Here is a 15,952-nt window from a genome sequence, read left to right as displayed (position 1 = left end):
TGCTTCCCTCCCAGATGTTATAAAGTAATACATAAAATATTTGACATGTTATATATCCTCAACCAAATAGTAATTCCATTTCCTTAGCAACATTTTTATAATCTACTTAATATTGATTATTTAATTTTCAGTTCAGATTTAATCAGTCATAACTGAGTCAACCCAAAGAGGAGGTTGGTACTGTGGTTTAGAATTAGGATATATAATAAATTCTGTTCAAATTCTGTATCAGAAGCTTTGTCAAAGTTATTTTAAAATATTTTTTTTTCTCAATGATACTTCCATCCTTTGCTTTTGTAATTCAACCTCTTTTCCACAAAGTCCAGGAACCCAACCACTTAACATACAAATTAATTTCTACACTTGTCCTGGTATTTAGTTTTGTTTTGTTTTGTTTTTTAATTTTCCTTTCATACTGTTCAAGATAACATGATTATATATTGCTGAATGTTCTAATAAGAGATAAGAAAACGACCTCAGAAGCATGTGTACGTATAATATAAAGAATGCTAGCATCTTCCCTAACACATGTTTCTGAGGGGACAAAGGGCTGCTAACACCAGGCTATGTATCACATGTTACCAGTTCAGTGTTTGATTGTTTTCCCAAGCTGGTCTTGGACCTTGGAAATGATCTTTTCCTTTGAGTACCTGAACTGAGAAAAGGATGTAGGCTGTCTAAACTTATACATGATGACTTTATACAAGAACTCCAATTTGGAGGCAAGATCAAGAAGGCAGAGTAGGGGGACCTTGAGTTCACCTCCTCTCATGAACACAACAAAATTACAAAGACATATAGAACAACTTTCTCTGAGAAAGACCTGAAGACTAGCAGAACAGCTCTTCTACAGTTAAGTATATAAAGAAAAAAAAAAAAAAAACACATCAAGGCAAGTTGGAGGAGAAAAGAAGTGATCTAGTCAGGACGCATGCCCTTGGTGGGCAAGCCACAAGTGGGAGGGAATGTCACAAACTTAGAGGTCCTACCTAATGAGCAAGGGTTTTGAACGCCATATTGGGTACCCAAGCCCAGGGTACTGGCACCAGGAAGATGAACCCCCTTAACTGGCTTTGAAACAAGCAGGGTTTATGACTGGAAGAGCCAGAAGGTTGTAGGAAAAAAGAAAACAAAAAACAAAAAAAACTAGGCTGCTCTTAAAGGACATTCACACAAATGTGCTCACTCCACATCTTAGCACAGAGGCAGCAGATTGAAAAGCACCTGGTATTCTAGCTGGTCTTCCAAGATGGTCCCAGCACAGCCCCCCAGCCCACAGCCTGCTCTGGCTCCAAACCCCCCACAAAGCAGCAGCCCTAAAAAAAAACTCAGGAGAAGTCCTGTCATGCACTAGTCTCCAGCTCTAGCTCCTCTGGCTCCAGTTCACCCCCACCAAGGTGGTGGTTTCCAACATTCCCCAGGAGAAACCCTGGCCTGCACTGGGCTCCAGCTCCAGCCCCCTAACCCCACCAAGGAGACAGCTTCCAATACACCAGGGAGAAGCCACACCCCATACTCACTTCAGCTCCAGCCCTTCTGTCAAACCATCAGGCACACAGTCTCTGTAAGGATGCTCCCACACAAGGACACACTGCCAATACCCAGATAGATAACTGTTTCACCTAATAAATAGAGAAACATGGAAAGCCAAACAAATTGAGAGGAGAGAGTACTATGTACCCAAACAAGAGAACGAGATAACCCTCCTCAAAAAAACCCTAATGAAACAGAGCTAAGTAATTTACCTGATAAAGAGTTCAAAACAACAGTCATAAAAATACTCCCTTCCCTCAACAGAATAGAGAAACACAGTGAGAACTTAACAAAGAATTAGAAAAAAATAAAAAAGAACCAATCAGAGCTGAAGGATACAATAAATGAAATGAAAAATACATTAGAAGAAATCAACAACAGATTAGATGATACAGAAGAACACATAAGTGACCAAGAAAACAGAATAGTGGAAATCACTCAATCAGAACAGACAGAAAAAAAAGAATTTAAAAAAATTAGAGGGCTTCCCTGGTGGCGCAGTGGTTGAGAATCTGCCTGCCAATGCAGGGGACAGGGGTTCGGGCCCTGGTCTGGGAGGATCCCGCATGCCGCGGAGCAACTGGGCCCGTGAGCCACAATTACTGAGCCTGCGTGTCTGGAGCCTGTGCTCCGCAACAAGAGAGGCCGCGATGGTGAGAGGCCCGCGCACCGCGATGAAGAGTGGCCCCCGCTTGTCACAACTAGAGAAAGCCCTCGCAGAGAAACGAAGACCCGACACAGTCATAAATAAAATAAATTAATTAATTAAAAAATAAATAAATAAACTCACTTTAAAAAAATTAAAAAAAAAAAAAAATTAGAATATTTTAAGGGACCCCAGAGACAATGTTAAGTGTACTAACATTCACATTATAGGTGTCCCAGGAAGAGACGAGAGAGAGAAAAAGACAGAAAACTTATCTGATGAAATAATGGCTGAAAACTTCCCTAACATGTGGAAGAAAACAAATATCCAGGTCAGGTCCAGAAAATACAGAGTCCCAAACAACATGAACCCAAAGAGACTCACACTAAGACATATCATAATTAAAATGGCAAATGTTAAATATAAAGAGAGAATTTTAAAGGCATCAAGAGAAAAACAGAGTTACATACAAGGAAACTCCCATAAGGCTATAAGCTGATTTTTTTCAACAGAAATTTTGAAGTCCAGAAATGTGTGTCATGATATACTCACAGTGCTGAAAGGAAGAAAAAACCTACACCCAAGGATACTCTACACAGCAAGGTTATCATTCAGAATTGAAAGAGAGATAAAGAGTTTCCCAGACAACCAAAAACTAAGAGTCTGTCACCACTAAATTGGCCTTAAAAGAAATATTGAAAGGTCTTCCTTAAGTGAAAAAGAAAGGTCATAACAAGAAATAAGGAAATATATGAAGGAAAAAAATCTCACTGATAAAGGCAATTATATACTAAAGGCAGTGGATCAACAACTTAAAAAGTCAGTATGAAGATTAAAAGACAAAAGTCTAAAGAAATCAATGATAACTACAATAAGTAGTTAAGGGATATACAGAAAGATGTAAAATATGAAGTCAAGAACATAGAACCTGGGGAAGGGGTAAAATGTGGAGCTTTTAACTTAAACAACTATCAGTTTAAAGCAAAGATATATATATAGACACAGATGAAAAACATACAATAGATACACACACACACACACAAGAACAACAAAGAGAAAGGAACCCAAACATAACAGTAAAGAAAATCATCAAAGCACATGAAAAGAAACTAAAAGAAGAAGAAAAGAACAGAAAAGGGCTACCAAAACAACCAAAAACAAGTAACAGAATGTCAATAAGTACATACCTATCAATAATCACATTAAATATAAAAGAACTAAATGCTCCAATCAAAAGGTGACTGAATGGATAAAAAGCAACAACCATCCATGTGCTACCTACAAGAGAGTCACTCTAAAAGCTAAAAACACATACAGACTGCAACTGAAGGGAAGGAAAAAGACATCTCATGCAAATGGAAATGAAAAGAAAGTTGGGGTAGCAAAATAGATTTTAAAACAAACACTGTAACAAGAGACAAAGAAAGACAGTACATAAAGATAAAAGAGTCAATCCAAGTAGAGAATATAACATCTGTAAACATATAGGCACCTAACATAAGAGCATCCAAATTTATAAAGAGAATATTAGTAGACACAAATGGATAAATTGACAGTTATAAATTAATGGAAGTGGACTTTAATATCCCACTAACATCAGCAGATAAATCATCCAGAGAGAAAATCAATACAGAAACATTGACCTTAAATGACATATTAAGCGTGATGAACTTAATAATATCTACAGAACAGTCCATCCAAAAACAGCAGAGTACACATTCTTTCCAAGTGCACATGGAACATTCTCCAGGATAGTATTTGCTAGGTCACAAAATAAGTCTCAATGAATTTAAGAAGATTAAATCATATCAATCATCTTTTCCAATCACAACAGTATAAAACTAGAAATTAGTTACAGGAAAAAAACTGGAAAAAACACATATATGGAGACTAAGTAACATTCTACTAAAGAAACCAATGGGTCAACGAAGAAATTGAAGAGGACATTTTTAAAATACCCTGAGACAAATCAAAATAGAAACACAACTTTTGAAAATCTATGAGACCTAGCAAAAGCAGTTCTAAGAAGGAAGTTTACAGCAAGACAGGCCTACATCAAGAAACCAGAAAAATCTCAAGTAAACAACCTAACTTTGCACCTAAAGGAATTAGGGAAAGCCCAGAGTTAGTAGAAGGAAGAAAATAGTAAAGATCAGAGCAGAAATAAATGAAATAGAGAAACAAAAATAAATAAATAAATAGAAAAAAATCATTGAAACTAAGACCTGGTTTTTTTGAAAGATAAACAAATTGATAAACATTTAGCCAGACTCATTAAGAAAAAAAGAGAGGGCCCAAATGAATAAAATTAGAAATGAAAGAGAAGTTACAAACAACAGCACCAAAATACAAACAATCATAAGAGAATACTACCAACAACTATATATCAATAAATCAGACACCTAGAAGAAATGGATAAATTCCTAGAAACATACAACCTTCCAAGTATGCATCAGGAAGAAACAGAAAATCTGAACAGACCAATGACTAGTAATGAAATTGAATCAGTAATCAAAAAAATCCCAAAAAACAAAAGTCCAGGGCCAGACAGATTCACAGGGGAATTCTACCAAACATTTAAAGAGGCGTTAATACACACCTTTCTCAAACTATTACAAAAAATTGAAGTGGGGGGAGAACTTCCAAAATCATTCTAGAAAGCCATTATTACCCTGATACCAAAACTAGACAAAGACACTTAAGAAAAAAGTAAATTATAGGGAATATCCCAGATGAATATAGATGTAAAAGTCCTCAACAAAATATTAACAAACTGAATTCAACAATACCTTAAGAGGATCATACATCATGATCAATTGGGATTTATTCCAGGGATGTAAGGATGAATATCCTTGCAGGGTTCAATTTCCACAAATCAATTAATGTGATACACCATATTAACAAAACAAAGGATAACAATCACATGACCGTCTCAATAGATGCAGAAAAAGCTTTTGACAAAATCAACATCTATTCAAGATAAAAACTCTCAAATCAGTTGGAATAGAATGAACATACCTCAACATAATAAAGTCCATTTATGACCAACTTACAGCTAACATTATAATCACCGGTGAAAAGCTGAAAACTTTTCCTCTAAGATCAGGAATAAGACAAGGACACCCACTCTCACAACTTTTATTCAACATAATATTGGAATGGCAGAAGTAAAACTCATTATTTGCAGATGACATGATACTCTATATAGAAAACCCTGAAGACTCCACCAAAAAACTATTCTTAGAAATAATAAATAAATTCAGTAAAGTTGCAGGATACAAAATCAATATACAGAAATCTGCTGCATTTCTATACATTAATAATAAACTACCAGAAAAGAAATCAAGAAAACAATCCCATTCATCATCACATCAAAAATAATAAATATGTAGAAATATACTTAACCATGAAGGTGAAAGAGCTGTACTCTGAAAAATATAAGACAGTGATGAAAGAAATTGAAGACACCAGAAATAAGTGGAAAGATGTTTCATCTTCATGGATTGGAAGAATTAATATCATTAAAATGTCCATACTCCCAAAGCAATCTACAGACTCAATTCAACCCCTATGAAATACCAATGGCATTTTTCACAGAACTAGGACAAATAATCCTAAAATCTGAATGGAACCACAAAAGACCCAAATAGCCATACAATCTTACTAAAGAAAAAAACTAGAGATCCCTGGCTTCAAACAATACTACAAACCTATAGTAATCAAAACAGTATGGTACTGACACAAAAACAGATATATATATATATATATATATATATCTATATCTATATATATATATATATAGATAGATATATATATATATATATATATCAGTAGAACAGAAGAGAGAGTCCAGAAATGAACCCACACTTATACGGGCATTTAATCTCTGACAAAGGAGGCAAGAATATACAATAGGAAAAAGACAGTCTCTTCAATAAATGGTGTTGGGAAAACTGGACAGGTACCCACAAAAGAATAAAACTGGACTACTTTTTCACACCCCATACAAAATAAACTCAAAATGGAGTAGAGGCTTAAATGTGAGACCTGAAAACATAAAACTCCTAGAAGAAAATAAACAGTAAACTCTTTAACATCAGTCTTAGCAGTATATTTTTGGATCTGTCTTCTCAGGTAAGGGCAACAAAAGCAAAAATACAAATGGGACCACATCAAACTAAAAAAACTTTTGCACAGCAAAGAAAAACATCAACAAAACAAAAGTCTACCTAACAAATGGGAGAAGATATTTGCAAGTGATATGTCCAATAAGGGGTAAATATCCAAAATACATAAAGAACTCATACAACTCAATATCAAAACAACAACAGCAACAACAATCGATTAAAAATTTGCTAGAAGACCTGAATAGGCATTTTTCCAAAGATGTACAGATGACCAACATGCACTTGAAAATATGCTCAATGTCACTAATCACCAGAGAAATACAAATCAAAACCACAATGATACATCATTTCACACCTGTCAGAATGGCTGTCATCAAAAAGACAACAAATAACAAGTATTTGCAAGGTTGTGGAGAAAAGGGAAACTCTTACACTGTTGGTGGGAATGTAAATTGATATAGCCACTATGGGAAACAGTGTGAAGTTTCTTCAAAAGATTATAAATGGAACTACCATACAACCCAGCAATTCGACACCTGGGTATTTATCTAAAGAAAATGAAAATGCTAATTATAAAAGATATATTCACCCCAATGTTCATAGCAGCATTATTTACAGTAGCCAAGATATGCAACCAAACTAAGTGTCCATCAACAGATAAATGGATAAAGAAGATGTGGTATATATATATACAATGAAATACTACTCAACCATGAAAAATAATGAAATCTTGCCATTTGCAACAATATGGATGGAACTAGAGGGTATTATGCTTAATGAAATAAGTCAGATAGAAAAAGACAAATACTGGATGTTTTCACTTATATGTGGAATCTTAAACACAAAACAAACAGAAACAGACACAGACGCAGAAAACAAACTAGTGGTTGACAGGGGTGGGAGGGTATGGTTGAAATAGGTAAAGGGGATTAAGAGGTACAGACTACTTATTATAAAATAAATATGTCACAGCGATGTGATGTACTGCATAAGGAATATAGTCCATAATGTTATAGTAAGTTTGTATGGTACATAATATTTAAAAATACTGAACACTATGTTGTACACCTGAAAATAATATAATTATATAAGTCAACTATATTTCAATTAAAAAAAGAAACCAATAAGGTAATGTACAATGAGAAACCTAAGTAGAAGGAAACCTGGGTAATTTTATTAAATGACCCAACTTCTGAGAAAATGAATGAAGAGAAAACATTTTCCTGAGAAATATGAGATCAGAATATGAAGTTGATTTGTCTTCTGTGATATATTCAACAATCAAAGGCTGTCCAGGCAGGCATCTCTTATGTTGTCTAAAAGGATAGTTACTTTAGTAAGTTAAGAAAGATAGTGTGGTGGTGTCGTGTGGTGGTGTCTTGATCAAAAGGCTTTAACTCTTGTTTTTCTAGATGCTACAAGGCCACTAAAATTCTGTGTATGTTTTTATTACCACTTTAGTTGTCTTCATTTCTGTGACAGCCTACACCATCCATGGTGTTTAAAATTCCATTATCTTTCTTCCCTATCCATGACATTTCCCTCTCTGTGTCATTCTGTTGTTCTAGATCCTTTACATAATCTGGGAGTCTATCTCACTTGATTGGCATTTACTTTTGTTCACTGATTTAAAGACAGCATAAAGGTAATAATTTTGTTGTTTAAAATTGTCTTCCTTGCATCTAGCATAGTGTTAGGAAAGTAAATTTTATATTAAAAAAAGAAAAGTTCAGAGTGTTGGAGTAGAAACTCACTATAACTTAGATGTTATGGGGAAAAAAATTAAGCCAGATAAACTTTGTCCTGCTCATGGTTTTTATTTCCGAGGACAAGCATGGCCCATAGTATATCCAGGCCTGCATTAAAAATAGGCTTCAAAGGGGGTTCTCTGTGCATGGAGTCTGTATTAGAATTGTAAAACTACCCTTTGAAATATGTATGCCACCTAAGCTGCCTCAGGCTTATTTCAAACCCTTCATTCAACATTCCAAAGGCATCTAAATAAAGCATTAAAAATTGTTATAAATTGTTTAGAGTATGACCTAGGTAGAAGATAAGTCTCAGTTATCTATGAAATTTACACATTAATAATAAAGTTTGTAGACCATTTTATTAAATACATTAAAATTTGCATCAGCAAAATGTATTAAATGTGTTTATAAATCAGATAAAAGGCTAAGCCCTTGAATACAGTTATATGATAAACACGTTATTAATAGGAAATGGAGGGTTTGTTCCGGCGGGGCCAAGGCTGCGTAAATTGAAGGACACTGGCTGCGGAGTTTGTGCGTTTTGGAAGGTTGAAATCATGACGGGGTCCAGAAACAGACGCGCAGTTCAAATTCACTGGTATCAAAAAATATTTCAACTCTTACACTCTTACGGGGAGAATGAATTGTGCACTGACCACATATGGAGGTATTGCTTTGATAGTCTTATACTTTATGTTAAGGTCTAAAAAAACTCCAGCTGTGAAAGCAACATAAACGGATTCTAAGCTGTACCTCATCTGTTAAGTTCCCATGCCTGAAGAAGCTAATATCAACTCATCATGTGATACTCAATTTGTACAATAAATTATGAACCTGGAAAAAAAATAGTAAATGGAGCTGAGTAGCTACATAAATTAATCACAGATTGCTGAGTGCAGGGGCTGAGGCTCACATCTAGACTAATAAGAATTGTCAAAGAATTGCTTTGATTAGATTGCTAGAGTAGATAATGACAAAATGGATTTCATGATCTCACCGCTGATCAGTGTTTTCATGTTATCCTCACCCTCATGCAATAATTAGTCCCTGTTTGAATGACAAGTTTAAATGAATGTGAGGACCAAAAAATGTATGGTTCCAGAATGCCATTTTAATACTGTCAAATGGCTTAGAGAGATTTATATAAGGTTGACTTCAAGTATCTTATTTTTGGAATGCTATGGATTTAATGTAGAGACCAAACATTGAACATTTCCACCTTGCATAGTAATTTAGACCAGATCTCCCACCCTCTTCATAATTCAATAAAGAGTACAGGGGGGTTAAATTAGAAAGCCTGCTACGCTGTTCTTGAATGTTTAATTTTGGCTATTTCTATTGTAAACATGTCTACATAGACCAACAGAAGGTCATATTGGATAAAATATTTTATGTTAAAACAATGAAAAACAAACAAATATCTTAAATAGTTCTAGACATGGGCACATAAATTTTAAAATATAGCTTAATCTGAGAAAAGGACTCTCGAAAGTTCTGAATATAGAATTTGTTTGCTCAACTATGAGACAGGTTCCCTTATATTTAGAATAACATTTGTATTCCCTTTGCTACACAGGGAGTTGTCTCTAGCAATTAGCCAGTCATTAAAGCACTCAGAGCATTTATCTATTAATCAGCAATCCTGCAACTTTCTAGTCTCACAGCCCCCTCCTGGTACAAGTCTGGGTAATGAGTAACTGCCATAATCCTGTGTCCCCTTTTATAAACTGCAAATAGCCCAACCATTTTCCTATCGCTTCATCAAAAGCACATTTGTGTAAAAGATCTCATAGTACCCTGTATTCGCACAGCTACTGAGTTTTTCAACCCTCTGTTACACGTTATTATATTTGCTTGTTATGAGGGGTAACCATCCATCTTAGTTTGTCCATAACAGACTTAATTATACCTGCTAACTTGTTATCATTATTAATGGTGTCCCATTTCATCTTTTAAAGTATCTTGATTTGGAAGATAAACTGTATAGTCACCCTACTGTAAAATGGAGAATATAGAGATTATCCTCTCATTTTACAGTGATGAAATATAAGACTCAAAATTGTTAATTATCTTTAGCAATACTTTGACCTAGTTAATGCTCTTTCTGCCATAACTTTCTGCACATGGTTGCATAAATCTTTTATTTGGGGACATTAGGGTACAATAATATATCCAGTATTGAGTGTAAAGAAATAAAAAGCTCTCTAGCTCCATTCCAGATTCAGTCATGTGAATATGGACTATTAAAGACTCTGTATGACATTCTTGACAGTAGCATAGGCTTAATCATCATCCAGTATTGTGGAGCAAAATCTTGGTGAAAGGTACATTTTTGCAGAAAGGAAGGTTGTGCTTGTCTTTCAGGATAGTCAAACTTTTATGTTTTACTTGAATTAAAAATTGCAACCTACATAATTTTTCTTGTAAATTGGAGTTTACCAATGAAAAATCAACTATTCATCCTTAACATTGAAGTATAAATTTATCATGGTGATTGTAATATAAAATTATATAATAAAAAAATCTGTGACACAAGGGGCATAGAAGTCTTAGAATTCATCTCCTCAAGCCCCTGATTTTATAAATGAGAATATTATGTCACAAAACTCATATTAATATCTATGAGCAGAGCAGTGCTAGGACACTGCATACTTTAAAATATATCAACAAGAAATAAGTTTCCACATTTGACAACCATTTTCTTCCAAAACCTGTCCTATGAATGGCTTTGTGTGGAAAGATCCTTTGACCAAAGGATACAGGTTTGTAGAATATTTCATACACATAGCACATAACTAGACCAAGAGCTCAGTAAAGTTTTGCATTTAAGAATCCAATTTTTTGGGATTCCCTGGTGGTGCAGTGGTTGAGAATCTGCAGGGGACACGGGTTCAAGCCCTGGTGTGGGAAGATCCCACATGCCGCGGAGCGACTAGGCCTGCGAACCACAATTGCTGAGCCTGCGCGTCTGGAGCCTGTGCTCCGCAACAAGAGAGGCCGCGATAGTGAGAGGCCCGCGCACCGCGATGAAGAGTGGCCCCCGCTCGCCGCAACTAAAGAAAGCCCTCGCACAGAAACGAAGACCCAACACAGCCATAAATAAATAAATAAATAAGTTAATTAAAAAAAAAAAAAAAAAAAGAATCCAATTCGTCTTCATGTCACTGAGCATTTCCAGGAATTATTTGTCTATGTATTCTTATTTTGTTCTATACACTTATTAATATCTATTAGGAAATGCTGACCTACAGAAATAGTTATCAATCTTTCAAATATAAAGACATTCCCTCTATTCAGTAATCTCATAATTTTAGTGTATGTTGATCAAGAAATAGAGAATGACTAAAAGTTATTAAGGATTTGGTAATAGTAGTATTTTGTTTATATTAAGAGTTATTAATATTTACATAAAGTTTTATTTAAATTACAAACATTACTTGAGATGATGGATGTGATGGATGGATGGATGCATGGATAGATGGATGGATACACAGATAGGTAGACAGACATTCTCATTCCCTTAGCTGACTTGTACATGGGAATAAATACAGAACAATTATCAAACTAAACATACACATACAGGGCACTAGATGAAATAAAATAGATGAATGGAGAATGGAAAATCTAACCCTAAAGAGAGAAGGGCAATCAAATATGAACTATGCTTCTTGTTTAGTTTAGCTTGGCTCACAGGGGTATTGAAGGAAAAATGAAGATTAAATATTCTTTATGAGTCTTCCTGAATACTCTTCCAGAAAAAATCCAAAATTCTGCATGCCTCACTTGTACAATTTTATTTTCCAATGCTGATTCACTCCAATGCTGATTCTACAAAAATCCAGAATTGCTTTAGTGCATGTTGCCCAGCTCTATTTCTTCCAAATGCTTCTATACTTTAAAGGTTTGTGCTTTCCTGCTTTTGCATTGAAAGAAGGGTGCATTTAATTTGGAGGCATTTTCTTTTGTGGAAAATTCAAGAAATAGCTTCTTCAAATTTTCAGAAAATAAAAATGCTAGTGCTTTGTTTATCAAGAATTTAAGTGAGGGTAGAGTTCATTATCTCCTTCTCCAAAGATCAAACATTAATTCTTGTCAAGAAATCACACCTTATTTCAAAATGTATTTCCCTTTTTTCTAAATGACATCTTTTTTTTCCTACAGTTCCTCTCAAGGACTGTGTACAAGCACTGTTTTTTATTCCAAATAAACATGCACTTGCTAAATGTCACAGTGTTTCTAAGCCTTCTTAAAACAAATCCAATAACCAAGCATGACTTCTATTTCTAAGAGTTCCCAAACATGCTTAAAAATATTTATCTTCATCACAAGGTACTATGAATAGTCAAGTTTTTCCCAAGATAAGGGGAAATGGTATTAAATTATTCAAGGTCTTCTTATAAAATGTAAATAATAAAAAGAATAAGGCATTTAAAAACTAAATTGTCTTTTTCTTTTTGATATTCTTTCTTTTTTGTGTGTGTTGGTTCATCAGCAAAGGAGAAGGGAGTCTTCACTCCACTTTCACCCCAGTTTAAGGATTTTCAAGTTTACCCCTTGAGCTATAGGCTCCTTAATCTGGTATAGCAGTTTGGACTGGGGATATTAACAACATGCTGTGTTTCTACACTGAAACCTTTGCTTGAAAAGCTTAGTTTCAGTAAAAGTGAACTGAATTTTTTAAAGGAAAAAGGATAAAAAGTAATGCCATTAGGAAGTATTCAAGACTTCAGAATACCAAATAAATAACTAGTTAATATTTAATGAGCACTTACCGTGTGCAGAGACTACTCTATAGGATTTCAACATATTGATATTATCTCATTTAAACGTCAAAGTAATCCTGTGCTATTATATTCAGTCTACAAATGGGGAAACTGAAATGTGAATAAATAGCTTAGGTCACAAGCCCAAGGGTGCATAGTTAGTACTTGTTGAAGCTGCAATCTGATGCAGGCAGTTTGATTCTAAAACCCAACTAAATTACTGTAATTAGGGCAAGAATTATTCAAGTGTAGTGAGTTCTATGAATGGCAGATGCTATATAATATGTGTGGCTGCTTGAGTTCTGAACACTAAATATTATGGTCTTGGAAGCCAGAGCAAAGGGCCTGCTGGGTGAGCTCTGCATTGAGAGAACACTTACATTGAGAAACAGAGCTAAATCCATCACTTTTCAATGGATCTATCATTGCTTGCTTGGTCATTCATTGTCAGAGAGAGGGCTTCACAGAACTGTCCATCTTATAGACTCCTGGTTACCAGAATAAGTACCTAAGATACTGTTGCCAAAACTATAGCTCTTTCTTTGGCAAAATGAGAAAGAAATTTAGTTCAAAAAGACAGAGAAAATTCCTGGGCTATAGGAAAATTCTGTGATTGGCCTACTTTTTGCATGACTGCATTAACATTGTCTAAAAAACTTCCCAGACCCATCCCAAAACATCCAAGTACTCTGCTGCTGTGGACAGCAGAGTGGACTTGTGTGGACACAAGTCTGTTAGTACCAGGCCACCTGCCCTTATGCCCTGACCCCTTTTTCATCTCTGGCTTGCAACAAACAAGAGCCACAAGAACTGGCTGTGTCAAAATGCCTTAAAATATCACTGTAGCACTCAAACTCTTGTTTCTCAAAAACTGAGGCTAAATCTTTCCTGGATGCCCTAGGTCTTTTTACTTGATGAAGTCAATCCCTGTGCTGGACCAAAGAGGCCGATAGAGTTAGCTCACAGAAGCTTCTCAACCTCATTGAACTTCATGGGTTTTTCATTCACCAGGTCCAAAACTTCTCTTGACAAGTTAAAACACTTGGCAAGGCACAGTTTGCTAATGCTTTGCTGCATCCTCTTTTTATCTCTCTTCCCCATCAATCTCCAAAATGACTGGTTCTTACTGGGAAATCTTCCAGCCTTCACAAGATCCATCTTTTACACACTTTACCAAAGTTCTAAAGGCCAATTTGAAAATGTACTAAATTTTCTGTGGCAGATTTTGCTATATAAAAATAGGAATACATAATTTTTTATTAATGATATAGTTAAATCTGAGGAGGTAATTTCCCTACTTTGTCAAAAAATCTTTTACTGTTCCCTTTCCCATAAAAGTAAATTCCAAACTCCTGGATGTGACATCTAAAAATTTTCTAAATCTGATCTCAGCCAAGTTGAAGACATGAAATTTTCATATGGTGAAGTGGTATGAGGGTTATTTGATGATTTAAAGGTGGAAAAGAGGAGGGCTGGAAAGAGACATTGTCATTAGAAGGGTAGACTAACAGAAGCAACGTCTAGCAAAAGCAGATTATGGTAAAGTGAAGATTCTTATAAATGAGGTGGAGTAAGACCTATCCCCATGTTCCCAAAGAATTAGGTCCTGCCTCCTTAGATGACAACTGTTCTCCTCTTTGCAGATAAAAAAAATTGAAATGTATCAACTCTTTTATCATGATTTATATTGTGTTTTAATTGTTAAATAGTGTAATACTAATATTAAGAAAAGTTGCTTTCTGCCCCAACAGAGACCTAGCATAAGTAAACTTGAGTTCTCTTACATAACATGTGAGAAACAGTATTAGGCAATACTGCAGTGCAGCTAAGTTTTCCAGAGAAGCTGACCTAATGCCCAAGAGAAGCAAAGCTGTACTCCTGGGATGTCTTAGAGACATAGTCCCAGAAGTGTAAAATGTATTACCTTTGTCTTAAAAAGCAAAGCATTTAACTCCGTGATGCATCCATGTAAACATTTGTAAATGGTTATTTCTGCAAAATCATTGACACTCAAGTAATTTTACCCTGTAGCTTCTTTCCTCCCTAGCACAATGTAAAAGCATTTATAAAAAAGCATTTTTTTTCTTCTCCTTGGTGGAATATTGCTTATATCACAATTTTAAAAGTTTAAAATCTAATTCAGCTCTCTTTTCTCTTGATGGGCAGGTCAATTCAGGGGTTTGTGATTGTCTGAGGCAAACTGACAGGAAATACATACAAATCACTGCTTTCTTCTAATTAAAGATATATTTGTGAGACAAAGTACAAAAGAAATAATTTTATGTTTCTGAGCTCTTTCTCTTGCTGAATAATTGGAAGCAATTCTCAATGATATTTGAACATTTATTTAATCTTTAAAAATAAATCAAACTACTGTCATATCTCAAATCTTTTCTTCTGTTTATAGAAAATGAAGAGCTTAGCAATCATCCAGAGAAAAGAAAACATAGACAGCTGACCTAGATAACGTGGGTGTTTCTGTACACTGCCAAAATTAACTGAGTTTCATGTTCAACCTGCATTTCATTTTGACTGCATAGGTCAGACTCTTGTCTCAATTACCTGAGTCCAGTATATAACAGGTACTTCGTTCTGGTTAAATGACTACACTTATAGCAGGCCCCAGTGCAGAGTTCACATTCACCTTCACTAAAGCAAAATATTTCACCATCACTGTTAACAGTGCCATTCAGTATACCTTATCTATCAAGTACACTCCAACATGTCCTGGCAGCAATTCAAACCATTTGATTTGCAAAGACATGATGGCCCACTTGAGGCTCACCAAATCACTCTTTACCATAATAATCACATCTAGCTTTGGCACTCAGTCCCTGATTATTCTCCCCAAATGAACGAATAAAACGACTGGGGGTAAGATGCTTCTTGGAAACAGCTTGAACTTGAATGGTGACAACAGCTGGCTCAGCAGATGTTCTTCATATGATATAATACCAGAGTTCTTTAAGATAGGATTTTTGCTAAATTCATACCTCTAGATGTCCTAAAAACTATGTTAATAAAATTTTGCAAGCCAAAATAGGTAATATTGAGTTAAACCAAGAACATTGATGGCATTAAAAAGATAATATTTATTTCTACACTCTTAGTAGCCATGTATTTCCAAATTTT

The 15,952-nt window shown here is 35.0% G+C and overlaps 1 protein-coding gene across 1 annotated transcript; it reads left to right on the top strand.

The window, feature by feature from the left end:
- The first annotated feature begins 8,528 nt into the window (after positions 1 to 8,528).
- On the top strand, positions 8,529 to 8,792 carry LOC114236864 (ATP synthase membrane subunit K, mitochondrial-like). The gene is made up of 2 exons (XM_057531909.1): positions 8,529 to 8,535; positions 8,617 to 8,792. The coding sequence occupies exons 1-2, from the start codon at positions 8,529 to 8,531 to the stop codon at positions 8,790 to 8,792; spliced, it is 183 nt and encodes a 60-aa protein (XP_057387892.1).
- The last annotated feature ends 7,160 nt before the right edge of the window (positions 8,793 to 15,952 follow it).

This window comes from Balaenoptera acutorostrata, chromosome 17 (assembly GCF_949987535.1).
Source record: "Balaenoptera acutorostrata chromosome 17, mBalAcu1.1, whole genome shotgun sequence".
Classification (NCBI taxonomy): domain Eukaryota; kingdom Metazoa; phylum Chordata; class Mammalia; order Artiodactyla; family Balaenopteridae; genus Balaenoptera; species Balaenoptera acutorostrata.
Note: the sequence above shows the minus strand (reverse complement) of the source record. Positions and strands in the feature narration are given on the sequence as shown.